Here is a 21,385-nt window from a genome sequence, read left to right on the forward strand (position 1 = left end):
AGGACCAGGACAAGCCAGGAACTCAGATCCAGGTACACATTTGAAACCAGACACCATCGACAAGACTGGAGCCTCTTCTGAGACTGAAGACAGTGATGACTGGGAGGAGACCAGAGAACCTCTGTCAGGTTTAAACTCTGTGAAAAACACTGAAGTACCTGTCAGTGATATGGAATGTAAATCTGGAAAAACTTCATTTAGCTCATCTGAATGTGCTGGAAGCTTTGACCACAGGGGAGAAAGACACTGGAGACCACACAGGGGAGAAACCCTTCAGTTGCACTGTCTGTGGTAAAACATTCGCAAAATGTTCAAAAGTGACCAAACACTCAAGAGTTCATACAAAAAGAAAAAAATTCAGCTGCTCAGTTTGTAAAAAAAGTTTCATGAATTTAGTGAAACACATGAGCCAACGCTTGGTTGTCCACACAGGAGAGAAACCATTCAGTTGTTCAGTTTGTGGTAAAACATTCACACAAACTCAAACCTTGAAACAACACTTGGTTATCCACATAGGAAGGAAATCATCTTCTTTCAGTGCGATCAAGTCAAAAAACACACGTGTGTTGTTGAGAGCAGCAGTAATAAGTGAAGCTGCAGAGGTGCTTGTTGAGCCTTGGTTCAACACTGATCAACTAAATACTGTCAGACCTGAGGCTGATACAGACTCCAAAATAAGGTTTTCCACTAAATTCTGTATGATTTGTGTCTACGTTATGTTGTCATTTTTGCTGGGCACTGTGCTTTTTGTCTTATTTCATGTTTTCATTAATTAAACTGGTTTTAAATTGTCTAAAAAATATTTAACCTTATTATTATTCAACAGTGATTTCTCCCGTTTCCACTCATTACTTCTTTGTTTTTGTTTTTACTGTATGAACTGGCGGTTTTGTGCCGTAACTGAAGTATGATTATAACTCATAAAAGGAGTGTGGTCAATTGTTCCTGCTTCTTGTTTTGATGTGCCAAAATTTTGTTTTCGGATGTGGATATTTAACTGTGTTTACCGATTTTTCTCTTTGTTAAATGTATTGATACTAGAACAACCTTTGTAACAACTGTAATCTGTTCAAATTCTTTTCTATGACTGCCTAAAAACTAGGGATGTTTCCAGCAACTAATTTACCTGTTAAGCCACTGTGCCACCTGACTGGATCAGTTCATTTAAAGTATGTATTAATTAGACATTAAATTAAATATGCGTTTTATATAGAGGTATATTACTTTATGTCAGATCTTAATATTCAATTTTGTTTCCACCAGTACAGACCTACTACATGTTGTCATTCCTGGTAATAAATATTTATCAGATATTAAGGAAACACTTTCCCTTCCCTCTGACAAATGGCATATTTTTCCCATTTTTACATCAGGACAAAAGACAGACAAGACAATATGATAAAAGACAAGGGAAATTATCGTGGTTGTTATCAACACATTTTCTTTATTGATCTTTCACAACAACCTGAACAGTACAATATCGACTCTGCATGTGTCTCTTCATATTTCCCTTCCGTAAAAATCTTTTCCCACACACATCACAGCCAAACGGTTTCTCTCCTGTGTGGGTTCTCATGTGTCTTGTCAAACCTCCCTGCTGGTTAAATCTACTCCCACACACGTCACATTCAAACGGTTTCTCTCCTGTGTGGGTTCTCACGTGTGAGTGCCAGTGATGCTGTATTCCAAATCTTTTCTTACAAAACTTACATTCGAATGGTTTCTCTCCTGTGTGGATCCTCATGTGCGTCCTCAGGTTTCCCTGCTGGTTAAATCTTTTCCCACACACATCACAACCAAATGGTTTCTCTCCTGTGTGAACTCTCATGTGTGCCTTCAGATTTCCCTGTTGTCTAAATGTTTTCCCACAAACATCACAACCAAACAGTTTCTCTTCTGCGTCGTCGCTCACCTGTGCATCTACGTTTTCCTTCACTCTAAAACATTTCTTACTGACAGAACATCTGGAGGACCTTTTTCCAAAATGAGCTTTCATGTGTCTCTGAACAAACCCCCTGTAATTTAACTGTTTACTATACTGAAAGACGCTCGAGGATTTTTGGCCAGCATCACATCCCTCAACATTTACAGCAGACTCAGCTGTCCTGGTCTCCTTCCAAACACTGACACCATCTTCAGTCTCAGACCCAGAATCTGACATGGGTTCCTGCCAATCAATGTCACTGTCTTCAGTCTCAGAAGAGTCTGAAGCCTTCTCATCATCAGTATTTGGTTGTGAATGACCATGTGGATCAAGGTTCCTGGCTGGTTCTGATCCTCCACAGTCCTCTCCATCAGTTTCTGTTTTTATCTGCATAGCTGAGCTGCTGGTTGGAGGCTCTGTCTCTCTGCTGTCCTCCGTTTGGCTCTGATGAAGCAGTGAGGACTGAGGTTTCTCTTCATCATCTTCACTCTTCACAGTAACAGAAGTCAACCTGGTGATATCAGCCTCCTCCAGCCCACTGAGCTGCTCTCCCTCTGGACTGCTCCACACTTCCTCCTGCTCCTCTTTAATGTGGAGGGGCCCTGGGTCCTCCTGCTCCTCTTTGATGTGGAGGGGCCCTGGGTCCTCCTGCTCCTCTTTAATGTGGAGGAGCACTGGGTCCTCCTGCTCCTCTTTTATTTGGAGGGGCTCTGGGTCCTCCTGGTCCAGGCTGGGGCTCCACTCAGGGGGAACATCTTTAATCACCAACAGCTGCTGGACATCTGCAGGGAGCACATTATGGACAACTGTGACTTCACATATCTCTGCTATCATTACTTGATGTTGGTGAGATCAGTGATGATCCTCAGCAGTGTTAGTTTCATCCAGAAATATAGAACATTTTAAGTATTAAAGTCTTAAAAAAGAACTCTGGATATTTACTTCTGAACAGGACCGTAAAGAGGAGGTTGTCGTTCGCAAGAGGGGTTAGTGTGGGGACCTAGTCAGTGACTGACACAGATGAGGCTGGAAGGCAAGGTGCTTGCCTGTGACGGTAGGGTGCAGAGGCTCTGCAGGGGATTCCCTCTGTAGGGCTTACTCTGCACTCTGCATCATGGGAGAGACGAGGGGCGAGTGCAGCTAGGGCACAAACTGAGGCCTGATCAACCCAAGCGAGAGTGTCTGATGTTCGAGAGACCCTAAACACCCGATGACCTCAGGGTTCATCACTGAAGGTGTACCCGTGTTTAGCATCATAAGATGTTTCACTACGACGCCTCCCACACTGCAGCTCTGATAGTGCATTTACAAAAATCTGACATGCAGTTTGATGCTGCACAAACATGCCTTGTGCAAAGAGCACAGAGGAGGAGAGGAGGAGCGCTGAGCTGCAGCCGCTACATGTGTCTGATCTTGTAATATCTAGAAATTGTCCTCAGGTGTGTTGTTGCTTCTACTCTGTACATCCAGAACCATTTAAACCTCACAGCAGATGGTCCCTCACTTACACGCAGTAAAACTGTTGATTTAGTTGGGATAACATTAAAGAAAAGTTGTTTTACAGGAGAATAAAGATTGAAAGCAACATTGAATGCCTGAGAGTCTTACTGTATTATACTTTTATTTTGAACTGTCACGTACCACCAGAATATTGTGTTTTCCTTGACATAAATTGAGACATTTCCACCATAAACTGATGCAGAAAATATCACCAGAATGCAGAAAATGAAGTGTTTGATGCTCATAATGTACTGCCTTCAGGGCTCTGTCAGAAATTGCTCGATTTTAACCCAAACCCTGAAGACAAATTTCTCCCTGCAGCCATAAATCATCATTTAAGGAATTGCCAAAGTTCACAGGCAAAACAGTTGTTTCTGCTAGTTACCTATAATTAGCTAAGGCATGTTTAGGTTGCATAAATTAGCCTAGGAGCTAGCAGACTTTTCCTCTACTCATAACTTAACTAATCACATGTATTACTTATACGTTTTCTTACTCACTGGTGGTTTAAGTCACTGCGTCTCCTGACAGAACAGAGCAGCTGAATTTCAGCCTGCGTGCATGTTTTTCAGCTGAACATTGTTGAAACAGAGCAACTAATGTTGCTAAAGCAAGAAGTTATCGGAGTGAGATGCCCGGCCGGCAGGTGCGTCATGTTTCCTGACTATTTTACCTCGTATCAGCATTGTTGACATACGGCATGTGCTCCGTCTGTTCACCTGTATTTTCTATTAAATCAAAAATATTTCCAAACTCCTGATATAATTTTTGAGTAAGTTACGTTATCCTCATCGTCTTCTTGTTGTTGCTTGCCATCATTTGCTTGACTCTGTCTGACGGTGACACAGATTTTCAAAATAAAGGTGTATCCTACAGGTGATGAAATGAATCGATGTTCTCACTCTGCAGTGATGATACTGGATCGTTACAACGAATGCATCAATAGACATTTAGTTATTTCACCAACACTAACCCCCAAATTCCACCAGATGCGTGTTGGTTGTGTCTGCGATCCGGAACGGCAGCAGAGCCGATACGTTTCCATTCTAGTCAATGTGTGTGTTTCCACTGGCTGCGGCTGTGCTGCGTTCCGGCTCCGTCACAGCTGCGGCGCTCCGGAGCCCTCCGCAACAGATACGCAGGACTTCTATTTTTGATGGACACCGGAGCACAACGCAACAATTCAGCACAGAGCAGATCGTGCGGGGCAGGAAGTTGTGCACAGAAACAAAATAAACATCCAGTTAATTTTCAAAATAAAATACACAGTGTTCACGGCGGATCATATTTCCCTGCACTACACCTTGAAAACGTCATAATGGGCGGAGGCAGGCCTGAAGTCAACAGGTCAGAGGTTTTCAGACGTCATTTCACCCCGTTGACACCATGGACGAGGAGATGTTAATCATGGAGGTGCACCCAGATGTCTTCCTACTACTCCTCTGGTTTTGTGCTTCTGTTTATAGAAACGACATCTTGTTATATCGCACCATTATGCTCCGCACAGCAAACGCAGCCGGTGGGTGTTGACGGACGGCAAAGCACGCAGCGGATAACCAGTGCAGCCGTTCCGCAACGGACACGCATCCAGTGGAATTCTGGCGTAAGAGTTACAGGTTAAGCTAACACTCTACAGTGAAGGCAAACAGGTGTGTGTCTCTTACCTGAATCTGTCCCGACAGATCTCTGGACCAGTCCTGATGTGGCTGCTGCAGGTGTGGGGGGCACCACATCCAGCCTTCTGGGCTCTTCATCTGTTTGAAGGTTCCTCCACTGAGGCATCCCCTCTTCACCTGTGATCCTCCTCTTCACAATCCTTGTTTGCCACTCAGAGAGGTGCCTGGAGGCTTTATCAGATTTCAGGGTGTAGACGCTGTAGATTTTGCCGTTTCTCTTGTAAAGCCGTCCGAAACTGTAATTACACAGATTCATCCTGTCAGTTATTTATTACAACAACAACCCTGAGTGCACATGGGAATGAATAATTATTTGAATCATTACAAAACACAGACTGTAAAAACTAGACTAGACTGTGTGTCGCGAAAATCTCAGCTGCCTGTTTCACGTCTGTCTGAGACTCTATTGAGTTATTGAGACGATTGTTGATCCCAACTCAAAACATATTTTGCTGTTATTAGTAGTGTAACAGTTATTTAGTACTGAACTATTATAGGGTTAGGTTTTACTTAATATGTGAATTTGTTTAAGTGTAATTTATTAATCCTTTTATATATTAAGTATACTTTAAACTGTTAAGATATAATACATTGTTCAATTGCACGTTCAAATTTGACTTTGCATTTAAAAATGTTGTCGGCTGTTGTTCAGTGCTTTTTATTTTTTAAGTGTCAGTTCAGGCTCCTTTTAGGTAACTGTATCATTTTGGCTCCGGCTGCTGGAAAATGATCCAAATGATACCCAACCCAAAACATATTAGAACAGCACAGTTATCTCAATGTGAAGACTTGCCTTTCTGTCCCACTGGAAGATCCAGAGCTCGACACTGCTGGAGCTGTGTCCTGTGAAGGTTTTCTCTTCATGGTCGTCAGTGCTGTGATGCTTCTCGCGTGGCTGGAGGAACAACAGCAAGATAAGAAAATGAGTGCTACATGACACAGTCACAAACACATATAGAACATGTCAAATTTAATACAAAAAAAGGCTTAATCAGGAGATGTCAATGGGTCCTTTTCATTTTGGATGAACAATGTGCTAAAATCAGTTTTTTTAAATCTATTGAAATAGATTCTAAACACAAAGTACTAATTGTGTCCATTAATGAAAGCTGTTAGTAACCAACACAACATTTGTTTGTACACAGCAGACAAACAATGAAAACAGCTACAGCTGACATGAGCTCCAAAGCATCTTGTCTACACTTAACTGGCAGTAATATGCAGCAGCTGAGGGCTGATCTCAGTGACGTCACCGACTCTTTTGGGACCAAATAACACAGATAAATTCATCTTGGGATCACAAATGTAAAATCAAAATCCTGGAAATGTTCACACTTTGATATTTTAAACATGGATTCGGGGTGAAATGGTTCTATTAAAAAACAAAATGTATTTAAAGGTTGCTAGGCTCATATTTTGCAGCAATATCTTTATTAATTTTCAAATAACTTATCAGAAGCAACTGTTATCTCATCCAGAAGAATGTCGCAAACAACGGGGGCTATTAAAGATAACAAAATGCAAACAACAAAAATAAAAACAATAAATTATATGTAATAAAATAAAACAAACTGATAGAAAAGGGAGGTTTCTCTGTTTTCCACAAAGGGTTCCAATGCTGTTATATTCACATCATGCTTTCATTGTTATTGTTTGTACCTTGTATCAAACACAAAGACATAGTTCACATGGGACATACCACTACAATCAGGTCAGGTTCAAGCAACTGCAGAGGACGACTACATTCACATCTCGTCGCCACATTCATCACAATACTTAAACCAACGCTCTCATATATTGTGGAAAAGGACCCCAGATGATTTCAAAGAGTGACTGATTCCCTTTCATGATGTATGCAATCTTTTCCAGAGGTAGAGTTATGGATAACTCTTTAATCCAATTAATGAAGTTTGGTTTACCGGTCTTTTTCCGATATAGTGAGATAACTCTTTTTGCGAGCAGTAAATAAAGATTTAAGACAGTAATATCTGTAAAGCTAGATTGAAAACCTCTGGGTCCAGTGTCCTGCCAGGACCCTCTTGTTTTCCTGCTCATTCTTTCTTCTTCTTCTTCCGAGGAAATCCTACTTCCCATGCGCCAAAAATCCCCAAACTTTGCACAAAGGTCCAGTCTCATGCCAGATTTGCTCAGCTGCAAACACAAGTCAATAGTCCTGATGGTGGCACTACAGCAAACATCTAAAGTTCAAAACGTTGACACAAAAAATCAACTGTATGTGCTATAGCTTCACAACTTTCATCAAACTGTAGCCCCAATACTGAAGAAACTTTTGTACATTTAAACCTATTAAAATTATGAAGTCTATCACTGTTTTTTTTTTCAAAAACTGTATAACTTCTTAAACCTATCTCCTCCCACAATTTTTGCTCAATTGACACCAAACTTGCTACAGAGCATCTTCAGACTGTCCTACAAAAACTGTCCTCACAGATTTTTGATTTATCAAAAATTGAGCCTACAGTGCATCAAAATGTTTGACTGTATGAATGAATTAAATTTTATGAAGGAATGAAATTTTGTTTTCGTGTCTGGCTGCCTAAGGCAGCCCATCCCTCATGGGATTATTCAGACACATTTTAAACAAAACATTTTCCAGTGCCATCACACCAACATAAAATAATAAACATGACATATACGCAAGCTGCAAGTAAAGATCAATAAAAATAATTAAAACAAAATAAAATAAAAAGGACAATCTTTAGAGCCATGATCTATCTGTGACTGTAAACGGTATTGTAAACATATACATGCAAATTCTTGCTAAATAAGTTTTCAATGTTCATGAAAAAAAATTAACAAAATTTTGGAGTCACGGTAGATGATGTTTGGCAAATATCAGAATTTTATATCAAAAACTGAATTTTTGACAGCATTTTGAATTCTGTCATCATGTGATCCATTGCTGTCAATGGGAATAGAGCATCTTTACACATCAGTTTTTCACTTATGGAGTAAATCAGTCATTGTTAAAAAGCAAACTAACAACATCTCCATGCTGTCTAGATGCAAGATGTGTATTTTCAGATTTTTGTCTTGATAACTGAATTTATGATGGCAGTTTGAAATCTGCCTTGACAGCTGCTGTCACCCAGGGGTCCGTTTCACAAAGAAGGTTCAACAAACTCTGAGTCTAATCCTGAACTCTGAGTTGATCTACTCTGAGATAGGAAACTCTGAGTTTCCAGTTCCAGAACAGCTGATTTGAATCAGTTTAATCAACTCGGAGTAGTTTCACCTGGAGTTAAGCGCGTGCACCACAACTATAAAAAGCCAGCATCAATGGAGCCCCGATTCGACGAGTCACCATGGCAACGGGGAAGAGGAGGGCTGCGTTTTTCACCCCACTAGAATTAGAAATCTTAATGCGCTCATACGGCGAGTTTGCACACGTTTTCAAAAAGAAGTGCAACACTGCTGCAGCTGCAAAAGAGAGGGAGACGGCGTGGGAGAATGCATAAGTTTAAATGTAGTCCTTTGCAATCACAATAATATTACAGGGGAAAACTGCTTGAATGGTAGCCTATTAATTTATTTCATTTAAGTGTAATCCCGCGGAGGAGAAGCGCACTTGGCAGCAGTTTAGGATGAAATATAAAAACATTGTTCAAACAGGTAAGACCTCGGCATAATCTCATGGGGGAACCTCATTCTGATCATGTTTTACATTGTAAAGTAAATATTAAGTGGCTGTTTGACTGTGCAGTTGTTTTACCCCCAACATAATGCTGTTTTCACACACAAGTATCTTCTCATCTATATCATGTTCTGTTAAATAATTAAGCCTATTTAAACTAACACAGACTTCTACTCACCCAACAGAAAGAAGGCAGATGCCTGTAAAACGAGCACACTTTTCTGACCGCCCTGCACACAGTTGCCTTACTCAAGTGCTCAGCGTCTCCGACATTGTACAAAAAACTTCCATTTGTAAAGAAACGCAGCGCAACACACAATATCTGCAGGGATGTGAGAGCATGACTACGATTGGTAATGTTGCAAATGTAAGGACGGATTAGGTTGTGTATGTAGATGATGGACTGTGACGTGAAACGGTACCGCTCAAAAAGATAATTGTGTGGAAATGCTAAAACATCTGCGCATAGATGTTTTAGCATTTCCACACAATTATCTGATAACCATCTCCTGACGAATATTTAATTCTCTGCGCAGTAATGCTGCACCTTCATCCACAGGATCGTTATCAAAAGGACATGCCATGTTAGTGAAAAAAGTCGCCACCTACTGTGCCTAATGGACTTCTAATATACTGACTCTGATTTTTTTTTTAAATGACAGACGGCAGAACTAGGCTACGCCAAAACTCGCCTGCTGACTGAATGAATGAGGAAATCAAATGGAGTGTGTGGCTCTGAAAGAGGGCGGAGACAGAGAGAAACTCGAGGTTCATTGACAAAAACCTGGTCCCGACCAGGTTAGGTTCATAGAGTCTGTTACTACGGTAACTGACCGAGAGCTTAAGTTACCTCTCTCTCTGAAACAGGCTAGAGTTACTCCTCTTTCTCTGGTTTGAGTTACCTCCCTTTTTGAAACGGAAAACTCAGAGTTTCCCTCATTTCAGGGTTAACAGACTCTGACTTTTCACTAAACCTGCTTTGTGAAACGGACCCCTGGTGGCTGGCTTAGTCAATTTGTGAAGCCACAGATGAGTTGTCTCTTGCTAATTAGCTCCGTCAGATAGAGGGTGCTCTTTGGAGTCAGAGGTTGTGAGTTCAAGCCTCAACTGATGCAAAATGTACATTATAATGGCAACTTCCTTGTTGTCTTCTTATTCTGCCTGTTGTTGCTCAGAATTGCCTAAATTTGCCCGCTATAATTTTTTGTTTTTTTTCCTTTGACAACAAACAATAAATGGACCATGTTGTTAAGTTTTTGGTTTAAAATGAAAGAAAAAAAAAACCTACGAGACTTCTGTTTTTCATCTTAACAGGAAAAAGGGAATTGCCATAAACTAAAAACAGTCTGCTGTGGACTGGTTTTTGTTTTTAATTCTGTTATTTAAAAAAAACAAAAATAAATAAAAAATAAGTTAAAAAATGGCTCTGTTGTTGTTGTTGTTGACTTTTGGTTTGGTTTGTTTGTAAATTATAAATGATTTATATCCTGACCCAAGAGATCCCTTTCTCCTGACTACACCTAATACACAGGTCTGGGATAGCGTTATTATATATATATATATATATATATATATATATATATATATATATTTATTTATATATTTTTTTTTTTTTTTTTTTTTTTTTCTGGTGTCACACACGTCCTCATCAACCAGTTATGTTGCAGCAATCAGAGTCGACAGTTTGTGTTTGTTGCTCCCAGTCCTCTGAGGGGAAATCCTCTGTCAGGTCTTTTCTCCGCGCATTTCATTTTAATATGTTAGACTCAGAGGATCCTTCAACTAAATCGTTTATAATCTGGAGATTAAACCCTTTCCAACACAAACCTTTGTGCTAAATTAATTTACCTTTCCAACAGAAAACAGGCAACGTCAGCGTCACTTTGAAAACATTTTTCCCTCATCAGAGATTTCCATTTAGGAAAGGCCACACCGATGTTTACCCTCGTTTTCTGCAGCCGAATGACCCGATTCCGTTTTTCTTCTTTGTGTTTCCGCTTCCGTGACGGTGACGGTTCCCGCTCCTTCGCTTTTTCTTCTGCTAAATAATAATTATGATCCTCCATTTGTCAAAATCTGGGCTGTCAAAGCGGTTAGCCATTAGCAGCACCGCAGCAGCCAAGTACTTCCGGTTATTTCTTCTTCTTTGCCTGCTACTTCTTCGTTGGTGTTTTAATGGCGGCTGGTCCAAATGTTGCATTTCCGCCATCTGCTGGATGGGAAGATAAAACTCATCTCTGAAATCTGATCCAACTCTGAAAATGAAAAGGTCATTCCCACCCGGGTCTCCACAGACACTAGTGGAACCAGCTTCAACAGTCTCCGCTCTGAAAACCTCTTTTAACTTTAGAAACGTAGATGCGTCATTGGCCGTTAAATCGTACGTTAACGCCGCCGCCATTTTGGAGATGACAGAACTTGCCTGGAAATAAATAGTGAACAGAAGAGCCGCGATTTTTCTGAATAAAAAGCAATATAACGTTTATATTTCTCGACAGACTGCAAAGAGTTGTTGTTATATTCAAGGATTTGTGATCGACATGTTGTAGAACAAAAGTTTTGTCTGCAGTAATTAACAGTTATTCCTTGTCATATTGTAAAAAAAAAAAAAAAAAGCGAGGATTTATTTTCGTTAGTTGTGGAGACATCTCCATATGATATAATTTAATGTGTAAATTGACAACTGCTAACTTTATTTCTTAGGGACCGTTCTTAACTTATCAGAGGAGGGGTGGCTGTGGTGTGACATCTATTAATTTAATTTAATTTATCTTATTATCATTATTATTTATTCTATTATCAGTTTTATCAGTTTTTTAATAAGTTGCTATTATATAGCTGTGTTGATGTCTTCTTTGACTTGTTTCTAAAAACACTAATGGAGTGGCACCTGTAATCTCGTTACATTTAATATATAATGACAATAAAGCTTCCTATTTTATTTTATTTTATTTTTAACCTTCCCCAAAGCTACAAATATTTGTCTTTGAGCCTCCCTGAGTGACTGACGGAAAGTGCATGACCCTCCCTTCACCATAAATTAGTTAGGCTATGAGATTTATAAAACTCACCCTTGTTAGAAAATTAAAAGTTGAAGACGAAACCCTGGAGTTTGAAAAAAAACCCCTGTTTTTTGCTCTTGTCATGCATGCTGGTTAGTTCATGCAAACAATTTATTTTTCAAATTTTAAATGAGATGTAGGATAAAGTGATTTTGGTGAAATATCACCATTTTAAACTCTTTTTTTTTCTGATGGAAGTGTTTGTCAAGGACCGTTGAAAATTTGAGTCTAACAAGAAATTTCTGGGGTTTTTTTTTTACTGGCTGTGATAAATGGTGTAATAAAAAAAATCAAAAATGGGCAGTAAAATAAATACAAAATACAACCGTTTAAAGTTGTACGCTCCTTTCCTAAGCCAAAATAAGATCACAGTGTAAAAATGAACCACCACATCACTGCTGATCGCCACACAACACAATGAATATAAAGGGAAACTTTGCTCATATTCAATCAGCTGTGTGGCATCACAGTGTGTGCAGAAGAATGGCGTTTGGCTTCAGCGCTGTGCTGCTGCCAGCACCTGGACCTCCACCGCCAGACTGTTGGGGAGCTCTGAGGGAAGTCAAACAACGTTCATCTGATGACACACAGCTGGTTGAATATGAGCAAAGTTTCCCTGCTTCCCTTCACTGGTTCCTGTACAGCAGGGTCGCTCTTTGTTTCACTGTTAGAATCATTACAAAGCAAAAGCAGCATGTGTATACATTCAGTAGGCTATATCTTCAGTAGCTAGCTAACGTTAGCTAACCCTACACTGTTCAGGGTTTGATTTTGGTTTTGGAACAGGGAAGAAACATATATCTTTTTCCAACCTCTCCAGGTAACGAGTATCATTAATACACGACGTGCCCCAGGCACAACATTTAGCTCCAAATCCACAAAACCAGCCTGAAGATGAAGGAAATCTGAAACGACTGCATTAGAGTCAATGGAGCACAGCTGTGTTGTCAGACCCTGGTCTGAGACGGCCTGATGCTATGTTATGATTGGCTGGTCTGTGTCAAGGGGTGGGGCTTAGTTAAGGGTCAGTTAGCTTGTTAAGCTGTCAGCCTATCACTGGGCAAAGAAGAAGTAAAAGGTCAGACCTGGCAACCCTGGAGAAACAGATTCATGGAGCTGAGCAGCTAACAGCAGGGAAAAGTAATAAAGAGTGGATTAACATGAAGTGAAATAAACATCTTCCATTTAGCCCACTAGCATCTAGCTAGCTACTTCAGGAGCTTTAAACTAGTGTGGACTTTAGCTCGCTAGCCGTTAGCTAACTTAGTGGTTGAGTTTCTATTGGTCAGTGGATCAAGAGAGGATAACGCTACATTAGAAGAGACCAGAGCACTGCGGGACTCATCCTCAGGCATCGTAGGGTTTTTTTTTCCGGCATCTTCCTTTGGATTTACAGCAGTTTTTTTTCTGTGAAGAACCTCATCAGGCAGCAGCCTCTGGATTTACCCTGGTCAGGATGGTGCAGTGTCGTAAGTGACTAAACTCTGAACGCATGGATTCACTCCTCTGAGCTTCAGAGGAGGCAGAGCTTTCGATTTCCTGGTCCATCTGCGTCCCAACCCTCACCTATGGTCATGAGTTCTGGGTAGTGACTGAAAGAATGAGGTCACAGATACAAGCGGCTGAAATGAGTTTCCTCTGTAGGGTGTCTGGGCTCAGCCTTAGAGATAGGGGGAGGAGTCAGACATCTGGAGGGAGCTCGGAGTAGAGCCGCTGCTCCTTTGTGTCAAAAGGGGTCAGTTGAGGTGGTTCAGGCATTGGATCAGGATCCTCCTGACATTACAAACTTATTTGGGTGTCTGGTTACATTATGGTGATTCTGAATATCATCTTCACACAGCGGTATCACCATTTAGTGCTATATTGTCAGTCCTTCTGCACCAAAAAGTTAGTAACCAAATCATAAGCACTTCACACGTTATCTACCGACACCGATGATATGCCGATATTATCGTGCATCTCCTGGGAAAAACATGTCTAGCATGAGACAATTTTTTTGTCCGTCAATCTTGCGAGTTACAATGGAGCCAAATTTTGTACTTGTATTTAATACTGTCGCAGCTAACCCATGTTTTATGTGGGTTTTAGGTGTGAAACTTAACACTCCTGACTAGCAATTCTTGGAGGTGTAATCTCAGAGCGACGCAGACACTCCACGGCACAAGTTTAAATGCTTACGATTGCGGAGGCCACAGAGCAGGCTCTGCGTAAAGCCTACACGCAACTAAAAATCAGCCCTTTGTTACTGTTTGTTAACACAACATTTGAACTCCTCCTCCTCAGCTCAACAAGAATGAGAGAGCAGCTGTGGTCAAGTGAGCTGGAGAGTGAATGAAGACAGGGAGCGGTGTTAACAAGAACAAGCAGTGACTCAGAGAAACGTTTTTTCCAGGGCTGGGTATCGCTACTGATTTCCTGAATCAATTCGATTAAGAGTTACGATCAATCGAGCTAACGGCTACAGATAAAGGAACCTGTAACGTCGAAGCTTCTTAATACTACAGTTGTTAATAGTTTAGTGCTGGTGCCCGTTAACTACCGGCGAGATCAATGGGGTTAAAGCTTCACACACCTGTGGGAAAAAGTGTATATTCAAAGATCAAGCTGACAAAAAATTTTTATTCACAGCCAAACAGTGGTACTGTAATTTCCGGGGTCCGTCGCGTGAAGCCAGTGGGCCCAAAAATAATTTTTCCTTTAGACTTACATTAGCACAAATAAGAAAATACAGGCAGAGGGCAGGTTCTCTGCTGATACAGATACCACCACACACTGGTCGTGGGTGAAGTGCTGCTATTGCTGCTGATAAAGATTTACCAAATGTTTAGAATCATCTTTCCCCTCCCTCTCATTTACAACAACTTTAACATAGGCAACATTTTACCTATTTAACATCAAACACAAAAGACAATGATACAATGAAGGACGAGACAAACTGTTGTGGTTTTTACGGACACATTTACTTCAGCACTCTTTCACAACAAACTGATCGGAATACTTTGTATGTGGTGTGTGTCTCCTGAGACTTACCTCCACTGGAAATCTTTTCCCACGGACATTACAATCAAATGGTTCCTCTCTTGTGTGGACTCTCGTCTATCTCACTTCTCAACCAAATTATTTCTCTTCTGCATGGACTCTCATGTGTCTCTTCAGACTTATGTTGACTGTGAATCTTTTTCCACAATCGTCACAACCAAATGGTTTCTCTCCTGTGTGAACTCATATGTGTGCCTTCAGGTTTCCCTTTACTGTGAAACTTTTCCCACACACGTTACAACTAAATGGTTTCTCTCCTGTGTGGCCCTTCCTGTGTGTCTTCAGAGCTCCCTGCACTACAAATCATTTCCCACAAACATCACAACTAAATGGTTTCTCTCCTGAATGGACCCTCGTGTCCCTTCAAAGCGCCCTGAACAGTAAATCTTTCCCCACAAATGTCACAACTAAATGGTCTCTCTCCTGTGTGGAGTCTCCTGTGATTACTAAGACACATCTGTCTGGTAAATCTCTTACCACAAATGCCAAAGCCAAATGGTTTTTCTCCTGCATGGATTCTCATGTGCGCCTTCACACATATCTGCAATGAAAATCTTTTCCCACAAACATTACAACCAAATGGTTTCTCTCCTGTGTGGACTCTTGTGTGTCTCTTCAGATCGCCTTGCTGATTAAATCTCTTCCCACAAACAACACAACCAAAAGGTTTCTCTCCTGTGTGGACTCTCATGTGTGAGAGCCAGTGCTGCTGTAGTCCAATTTTTTTCCCACACAAATCACATTGAAATGGTTTCTCTCCTGTGTGAACTCTCATATGATTCTTCATATTCCCCTGTTGTGTAAATCTTTTCCCACACACATCACAACCAAATGGTTTCTCTCCTGTGTGAATTCTCATGTGTGCCTTCAGATTTTCCTGTTGTCTAATTTTTTCCCACAAACATCACAACCAAACAGTTTCTCTTCTGTGTCGTCGCTCCTCTGTGAATCTACTTTTTGTTCCACTCTAAAACATTTCTTACTGACCGAACATCTGGAGGACCTTTTTCCAAAATGAGATTTCATGTGTCTCTGCAGAAACCCTCTGTGGTAACATCGTTTAGTACAGTCAAAGAAGCTGAAGGATTTTTTGCCAGCGTCACATCCGTCATCACTCACAGGGGCTTCTTGATATTTCAGAACATTTACAGCAGACTCAGCTGTCCTGGTCTCCTTCCAACCACTGACACTGTCTTCAGTCTCAGACCCAGAATCTGACATGGGTTCCTGCCAATCAATGTCACTGTCTTCAGTCTCAGAAGAGTCTGAAGCCTTCTCATCATCAGTATTTGGTTGTGAATGACCATGTGGATCAAGGTTCCTGGCTGGTTCTGATCCTCCACAGTCCTCTCCATCAGTTTCTGTTTTTATCTGCGTAGCTGAGCTGCTGGTTGGAGGCTCTGTCTCTCTGCTGTCCTCCGTTTGGCTCTGATGAAGCAGTGAGGACTGAGGTTTCTCTTCATCATCTTCACTCTTCACAGTAACAGAAGTCAACCTGGTGATATCAGCCTCCTCCAGCCCACTGAGCTGCTCTCCCTCTGGACTGCTCCACACTTCCTCCTGCTCCTCTTTAATGTGGAGGGGCCCTGGGTCCTCCTGCTCCATTTTGATGTGGAGGGGCCCTGGGTCCTCCTGCTCCTCTTTTATGTGGAGGGGCTCTGGGTCCTCCTGCTCCTCTTTAATGTGGAGGGGCTCTGGGTCCTCCTGCTCCTCTTTTATGTGGAGGGGCTCTGGGTCCTCCTGCTCCTCTTTAATGTGGAGGGGCTCTGGGTCCTCCTGCTCCTCTTTTATGTGGAGGGGCTCTGGGTCCTCCTGCTCCTCTTTAATGTGGAGGGGCTCTGGGTCCTCCTGCTCCTCTTTTATGTGGAGGGGCTCTGGGTCCTCCTGCTCCATTTTGATGTGGAGGGGCCCTGGGTCCTCCTGCTCCTCTTTTATGTGGAGGGGCTCTGGGTCCTCCTGCTCCTCTTTAATGTGGAGGGGCTCTGGGTTCTCCTGGTCCAGGCTGGGGTTCCTCTCGGGGAGAACATCTTGAATCATTGACAGCTGCTGGACATCTGCAGGGAGCACATTATGGACAACTGTGACTTCACACTGATATCTGTGATGTCATTACTTTATGTTGGTGAGATCAGTGATGATTCAGTGTCAATTTCATCTAAAATACTATGAAAATTAAATTGTTGGCACCAGTTTTCTATAAAATAAGAAATGTTTCAGTGTTAAAGTCTTAATAAATAACTGTGGATATTTATTTCAAAACGTTTCATTCTTATTGTAGCTTATTCAGTCATAAATATTTGCTGTACGGTTCCTTTTTGCATCATTCTAGTTAATTCTGTCAGTATCTTTTGTTGTCTTCAAAATTTTTACATTTGTTAAACTTAACTTGAAACTTGAATAATAGCCTAGCAGCTAGCGGACTGTTCCCCTACTCATAGCTTATATAGCCTAACATAATCACATGTATTATTCATACTTCTTCTTCACCGTTGATATGAGTCACTATGTCTCTAGACAGAACTGTGCGGCTGAATTTCAGCTGCGTGCACATTTCTTCAGCCAAACATTGTTGAAACAGAGCAACTAATGTTGCTGTAGTGAGACGTTAGCGGAGTGAGATGCCCAACCAGCAGGTACGTCATGTTTCCTGACTATTTTACCTCATATCAGCATTGTTGACATACGGCATGTGCTCCATCTGTTCACCTGTATTTTCTCTGAAATCTCCTGATATAATTTTTGAGTAAATACCTTTATCCTATTGTCTTCTTCTTGTCCGTTTGTCATCATCTGTCTGACTCTGTCTGACGGTGACACAGATTTTCAAAATAAAGGTGTATCCTACAGGTGATGAAATGAATCAATGTTCTCACTCTGCAGTGATGATACTGGATCACTGATCACTGAATCAACACACTGATCAAGATCCATGTATCGTCACACCTCTAGTTATTTCACCAACACTAAGAGTTACAGGTTAAGCTAACACTCTACAGTGAAGGCAAACAGGTGTGTGTCTCTTACCTGAATCTGTCCCGACAGATCTCTGGACCAGTCCTGATGTGGCTGCTGCAGGTGTGGGGGGCACCACATCCAGCCTTCTGGGCTCTTCATCTGTTTGAAGGTTCCTCCACTGAGGCATCCCCTCTTCACCTGTGATCCTCCTCTTCACAATCCTTGTTTGCCACTCAGAGAGGTGCCTGGAGGCTTTATCAGATTTCAGGGTGTAGACGCTGTAGATTTTGCCGTTTCTCTTGTAAAGCCGTCCGAAACTGTAATTACACAGATTCATCCTGTCAATTATTTATTACAACAACAACCCTGAGTGCACATGGGAATGAATAATTATTTGCATTCAAGACACTGATTGTAAAAACTACAGTTACTGCCTCTTGGTTGTTTGTCTCGACGAACCAGAAAGCTGCAGTTACAGTTTAAATCCACATCCATCCAGACTCAGATGTAGCCATGACAGTGGCCGAAGCTTTAAATATGGATGTTGCTGCTAAGAAGCTAAATATTCTAAAAGGTGGATGCTCCACAGTAGGGCTGGGCGATATGGACAAAAATACATATCTTGGTATTTACAGGCTGACTGATGATACACGATATATATCTCGCTATTTTCTACAAAATGGGCTCCATGTTTTCAGCTGCACATCAAAGCCACATTTGAGATGTCACAAGCAGTTTTATAAAAACAGACTGTGATTAAAATAAAATGCAAAGACAGGATTTTTTTTTTACTCTATTTGAAAGTATACAGCTGCACAACAGTTACACCTCCAAAACACTTATTGGCAGCAGGGTTTCTGTGAAGTGCTGTAAAGTTTAGTTGATTCAAAACACACGTTAAACACACATTAAACACACATTAAACATGGCTTAATAGAGACAGTTTCAAACACAACTCAGCTTCACTATAACTCGCAGCATTCACAGACAAACACTTGTCTTTATCTGGACACATTTTCCCCACAAATACAACATGCTAACGTTATTAGCACAAGCCTATGGCATTTTACATTGTATAAATTAGCCTAGCAGCTAGCTGACTTCTCCTCTCCTCATATGAAACCAGGGACAACAGCAACATTTAACAAAGGTAACGTTACAAAATTCAGCTCCATTACAGCTCACAAGGTTCACTGACAAAACAACTGTCTTATACTAAACACGTTTTCCAAACACATACAACATGCTAACGTTATTAGCACAAGCCTATGGCATTTTACATTGTATAAATTAGCCTAGCAGCTAGCAGACTTTTCCTCTGGTCATATTTCAGCCAGGATAAATCACACACAGTGTGTGGAGGCTTTATTGTCTTCACAATTTATTGTTTCTTATCTGTGAAATTAAAGTAAATCAAAGCTTTGTTTCCACTGAGGGAAATGGTTTCAGCTTACAGAGACAGACAGGAGGTCTGCGTCACTGTGACATGTAGTTACGTTTCTGGGGGAGGTGCACGTCAGGGTACGGCTCTAAAAAGTGTTGCTGGAAAACTTGTGAGTGAGTGAGGTGGAGCTGTGCGGTGAGTGTGAGAGAGGAGAGATGAACACTGGTATGTGTCATGTAACACAACTTGATCCTCTTTTGATATAAACAGTGTTGTCTAAATTTATATCTTGCTTGAAAATATATCGATATATCGTACATAGTCGTGATATCGCCCAGCCCTACACCACACGATACAATCAGCACAGTTTCAAGATTAGAGTCACCAATTCAGTATCTGACCAAATGTCTCCCCTTCTGTTCCTGAGATATGACGTTAACTTGCCTTTCTGTCCCTTTAGAGGCTCCAATGATCGACACTGCTGGAGCTGTGACCTGTAAAGGTTTTCTCCTCGTGGGAATCGGTACTGCGATACTTCTCGCATAGCTGGAGAATAAACAGTGGGTAAGAACAAAAATATACTTTTTATTTTTCAGACTACAACAAAGTAAAAAGGTGCAGTATGTGTGTAGTATTTTCACAGTTCCTTTTATTTTGAAAGTCAGTGACAAGTGTAACCTTTGACCCCGTGGTCACATTGGTCACCGACGTGGAGGACTCCAGCCATGAACCTTTGCTACCCGAGGATGAGGTGGCAGCCTACATGGAGTTCAAGACACCCAAGGAGGATCCTTTGGAGGTTTGATGGTGGTGGAAGGAGCATGCTAACATGTTTCCTAACCTGGCAGTGGTTGAATGTTTTCACCATCCAGTCAAAGACACGTCCAATTCAAGAACGGAGAACCAGCTAAATGTGAGGGACTGGAGCCTGGGGGGGGGGGGGGGGGGTTTGATCACAGGTGCGGCTTTGTGATAGACATAATAACAGATAACGGCCATGAATTACACAAAGTTAAGGTGTAATGACTTACTTAACACGATGAGCTGTTACAAAGTGAACAACCGCAGGGGAAAAGGGAGGAACGACAAGCAAAAGCAGACTGAAATCACGGCATGATGGCGGTGAGTCTGACGAGGAAGACTTCTCTCTGAGTCACGAGCACTGGGAAAAGAACACAAAGAGGCCTCAGACGACACCAAGCAGAGGGCAGCATGACAGAATGTTGGGCTCACGTCATCAGGAGCCAGACTATGAGACCACAGAAATAACGTGTGAATTTCAAAAATGCCTGCTTGGAGGTAAATCAGCATCTTTCATATACCCTGTCTCACCTCTCAGTGACAGCTTACCGGCTCCGAACTGTAGTCGGGAACACGCTGGCTTATTAACATTCATTTTAGCTTCTAGTGGTCACCAGCAATGGCTTTAATGCAGCCTTCACCACAAAACAACAAACATGGCCGTCTCATGAGGTCTAACAGTTCATCTTGGCACTTCATCCTACTGTTGCCATCACTATTGGCTCCATGTGTCTTCACCATGACACCAGACAGAGCTGCTGCCCTCCACATACACCATGAAGGACATGTCACAGCCTCACAGGTTACCCACAAGGCCACCGCCCTATAAGAGGATAAAGGATGGGTTGGTAACACCTGCATGCCTGGGAATAATAACAATAGTAATAATAATAATTTTTATATCAAATATTTTAATAATAATGTTAATGTGTGCTTTGTTCAGAGTACAAACAAAGTAAAAAATAAATAAATAAATAAATAAAATATCGATGAATCCCAGATTTCTACTAAAACTTTAACACACACAGTTTGTAAATGTTGTCAGCTTCTATTATAAAATGTATTTACATGTTGCTGGGTTAATTTACCTTTCCAGCAGAAAACAGGCAACGTCAGCGTCACTTTGAAAAACATTTTTCCCTCATCAGAGATTTCCATTTAGGAAAGGCCACACCGATGTTTACCCTCGTTTTCTGCCGCCGTCTGTCCCGCTTCCGGTTCGCTTCTTCGTGTTTCCGCTTCCGTGACGGTGACAGTTCCCGCTCCTTCGCTTTCTCTTCTGCTAAATAATAAGTATGATCCTCCATTTGTCATTTGTTGTCAAACTTCTCATAACAAAGTGGTTAGCCACCAGCAGCGCATCACCAGGCACTTCCTGTTTATTCTTCT

At 41.4% G+C, this 21,385-nt stretch overlaps 2 protein-coding genes across 3 annotated transcripts; both read right to left on the minus strand.

The window, feature by feature from the left end:
• Positions 1-1,424: 1,424 nt before the first annotated feature.
• Positions 1,425-10,912, minus strand: LOC117247135 (uncharacterized). Of its 2 annotated transcripts, none has more exons than XM_033611413.2 (4): positions 10,604-10,912; positions 5,894-5,995; positions 5,089-5,336; positions 1,425-2,706 (listed from the first exon to the last, which is right to left on the minus strand). In XM_033611413.2, exons 1-4 carry the CDS (start codon positions 10,819-10,821, stop codon positions 1,445-1,447), a joined length of 1,830 nt encoding a protein of 609 aa, XP_033467304.2. In that variant the 5' UTR covers positions 10,822-10,912; the 3' UTR covers positions 1,425-1,444. The 2 variants fall into 2 exon arrangements, with proteins under 2 accessions (XP_033467304.2, XP_033467306.2); XM_033611415.2 differs by having other exon boundaries at positions 10,699-10,857.
• Positions 10,913-15,582: 4,670 nt separating this feature from the next.
• Positions 15,583-21,385, minus strand: LOC117247151 (uncharacterized). Its single transcript, XM_078163705.1, has 5 exons — positions 21,085-21,385; positions 20,227-20,819; positions 19,640-20,123; positions 17,881-18,128; positions 15,583-16,910 (listed from the first exon to the last, which is right to left on the minus strand). The coding sequence occupies exons 4-5, from the start codon at positions 17,996-17,998 to the stop codon at positions 15,724-15,726; spliced, it is 1,305 nt and encodes a 434-aa protein (XP_078019831.1). The 5' UTR covers positions 17,999-18,128; positions 19,640-20,123; positions 20,227-20,819; positions 21,085-21,385; the 3' UTR covers positions 15,583-15,723.

This window comes from Epinephelus lanceolatus, chromosome 21 (genome assembly GCF_041903045.1).
Source record: "Epinephelus lanceolatus isolate andai-2023 chromosome 21, ASM4190304v1, whole genome shotgun sequence".
Classification (NCBI taxonomy): domain Eukaryota; kingdom Metazoa; phylum Chordata; class Actinopteri; order Perciformes; family Serranidae; genus Epinephelus; species Epinephelus lanceolatus.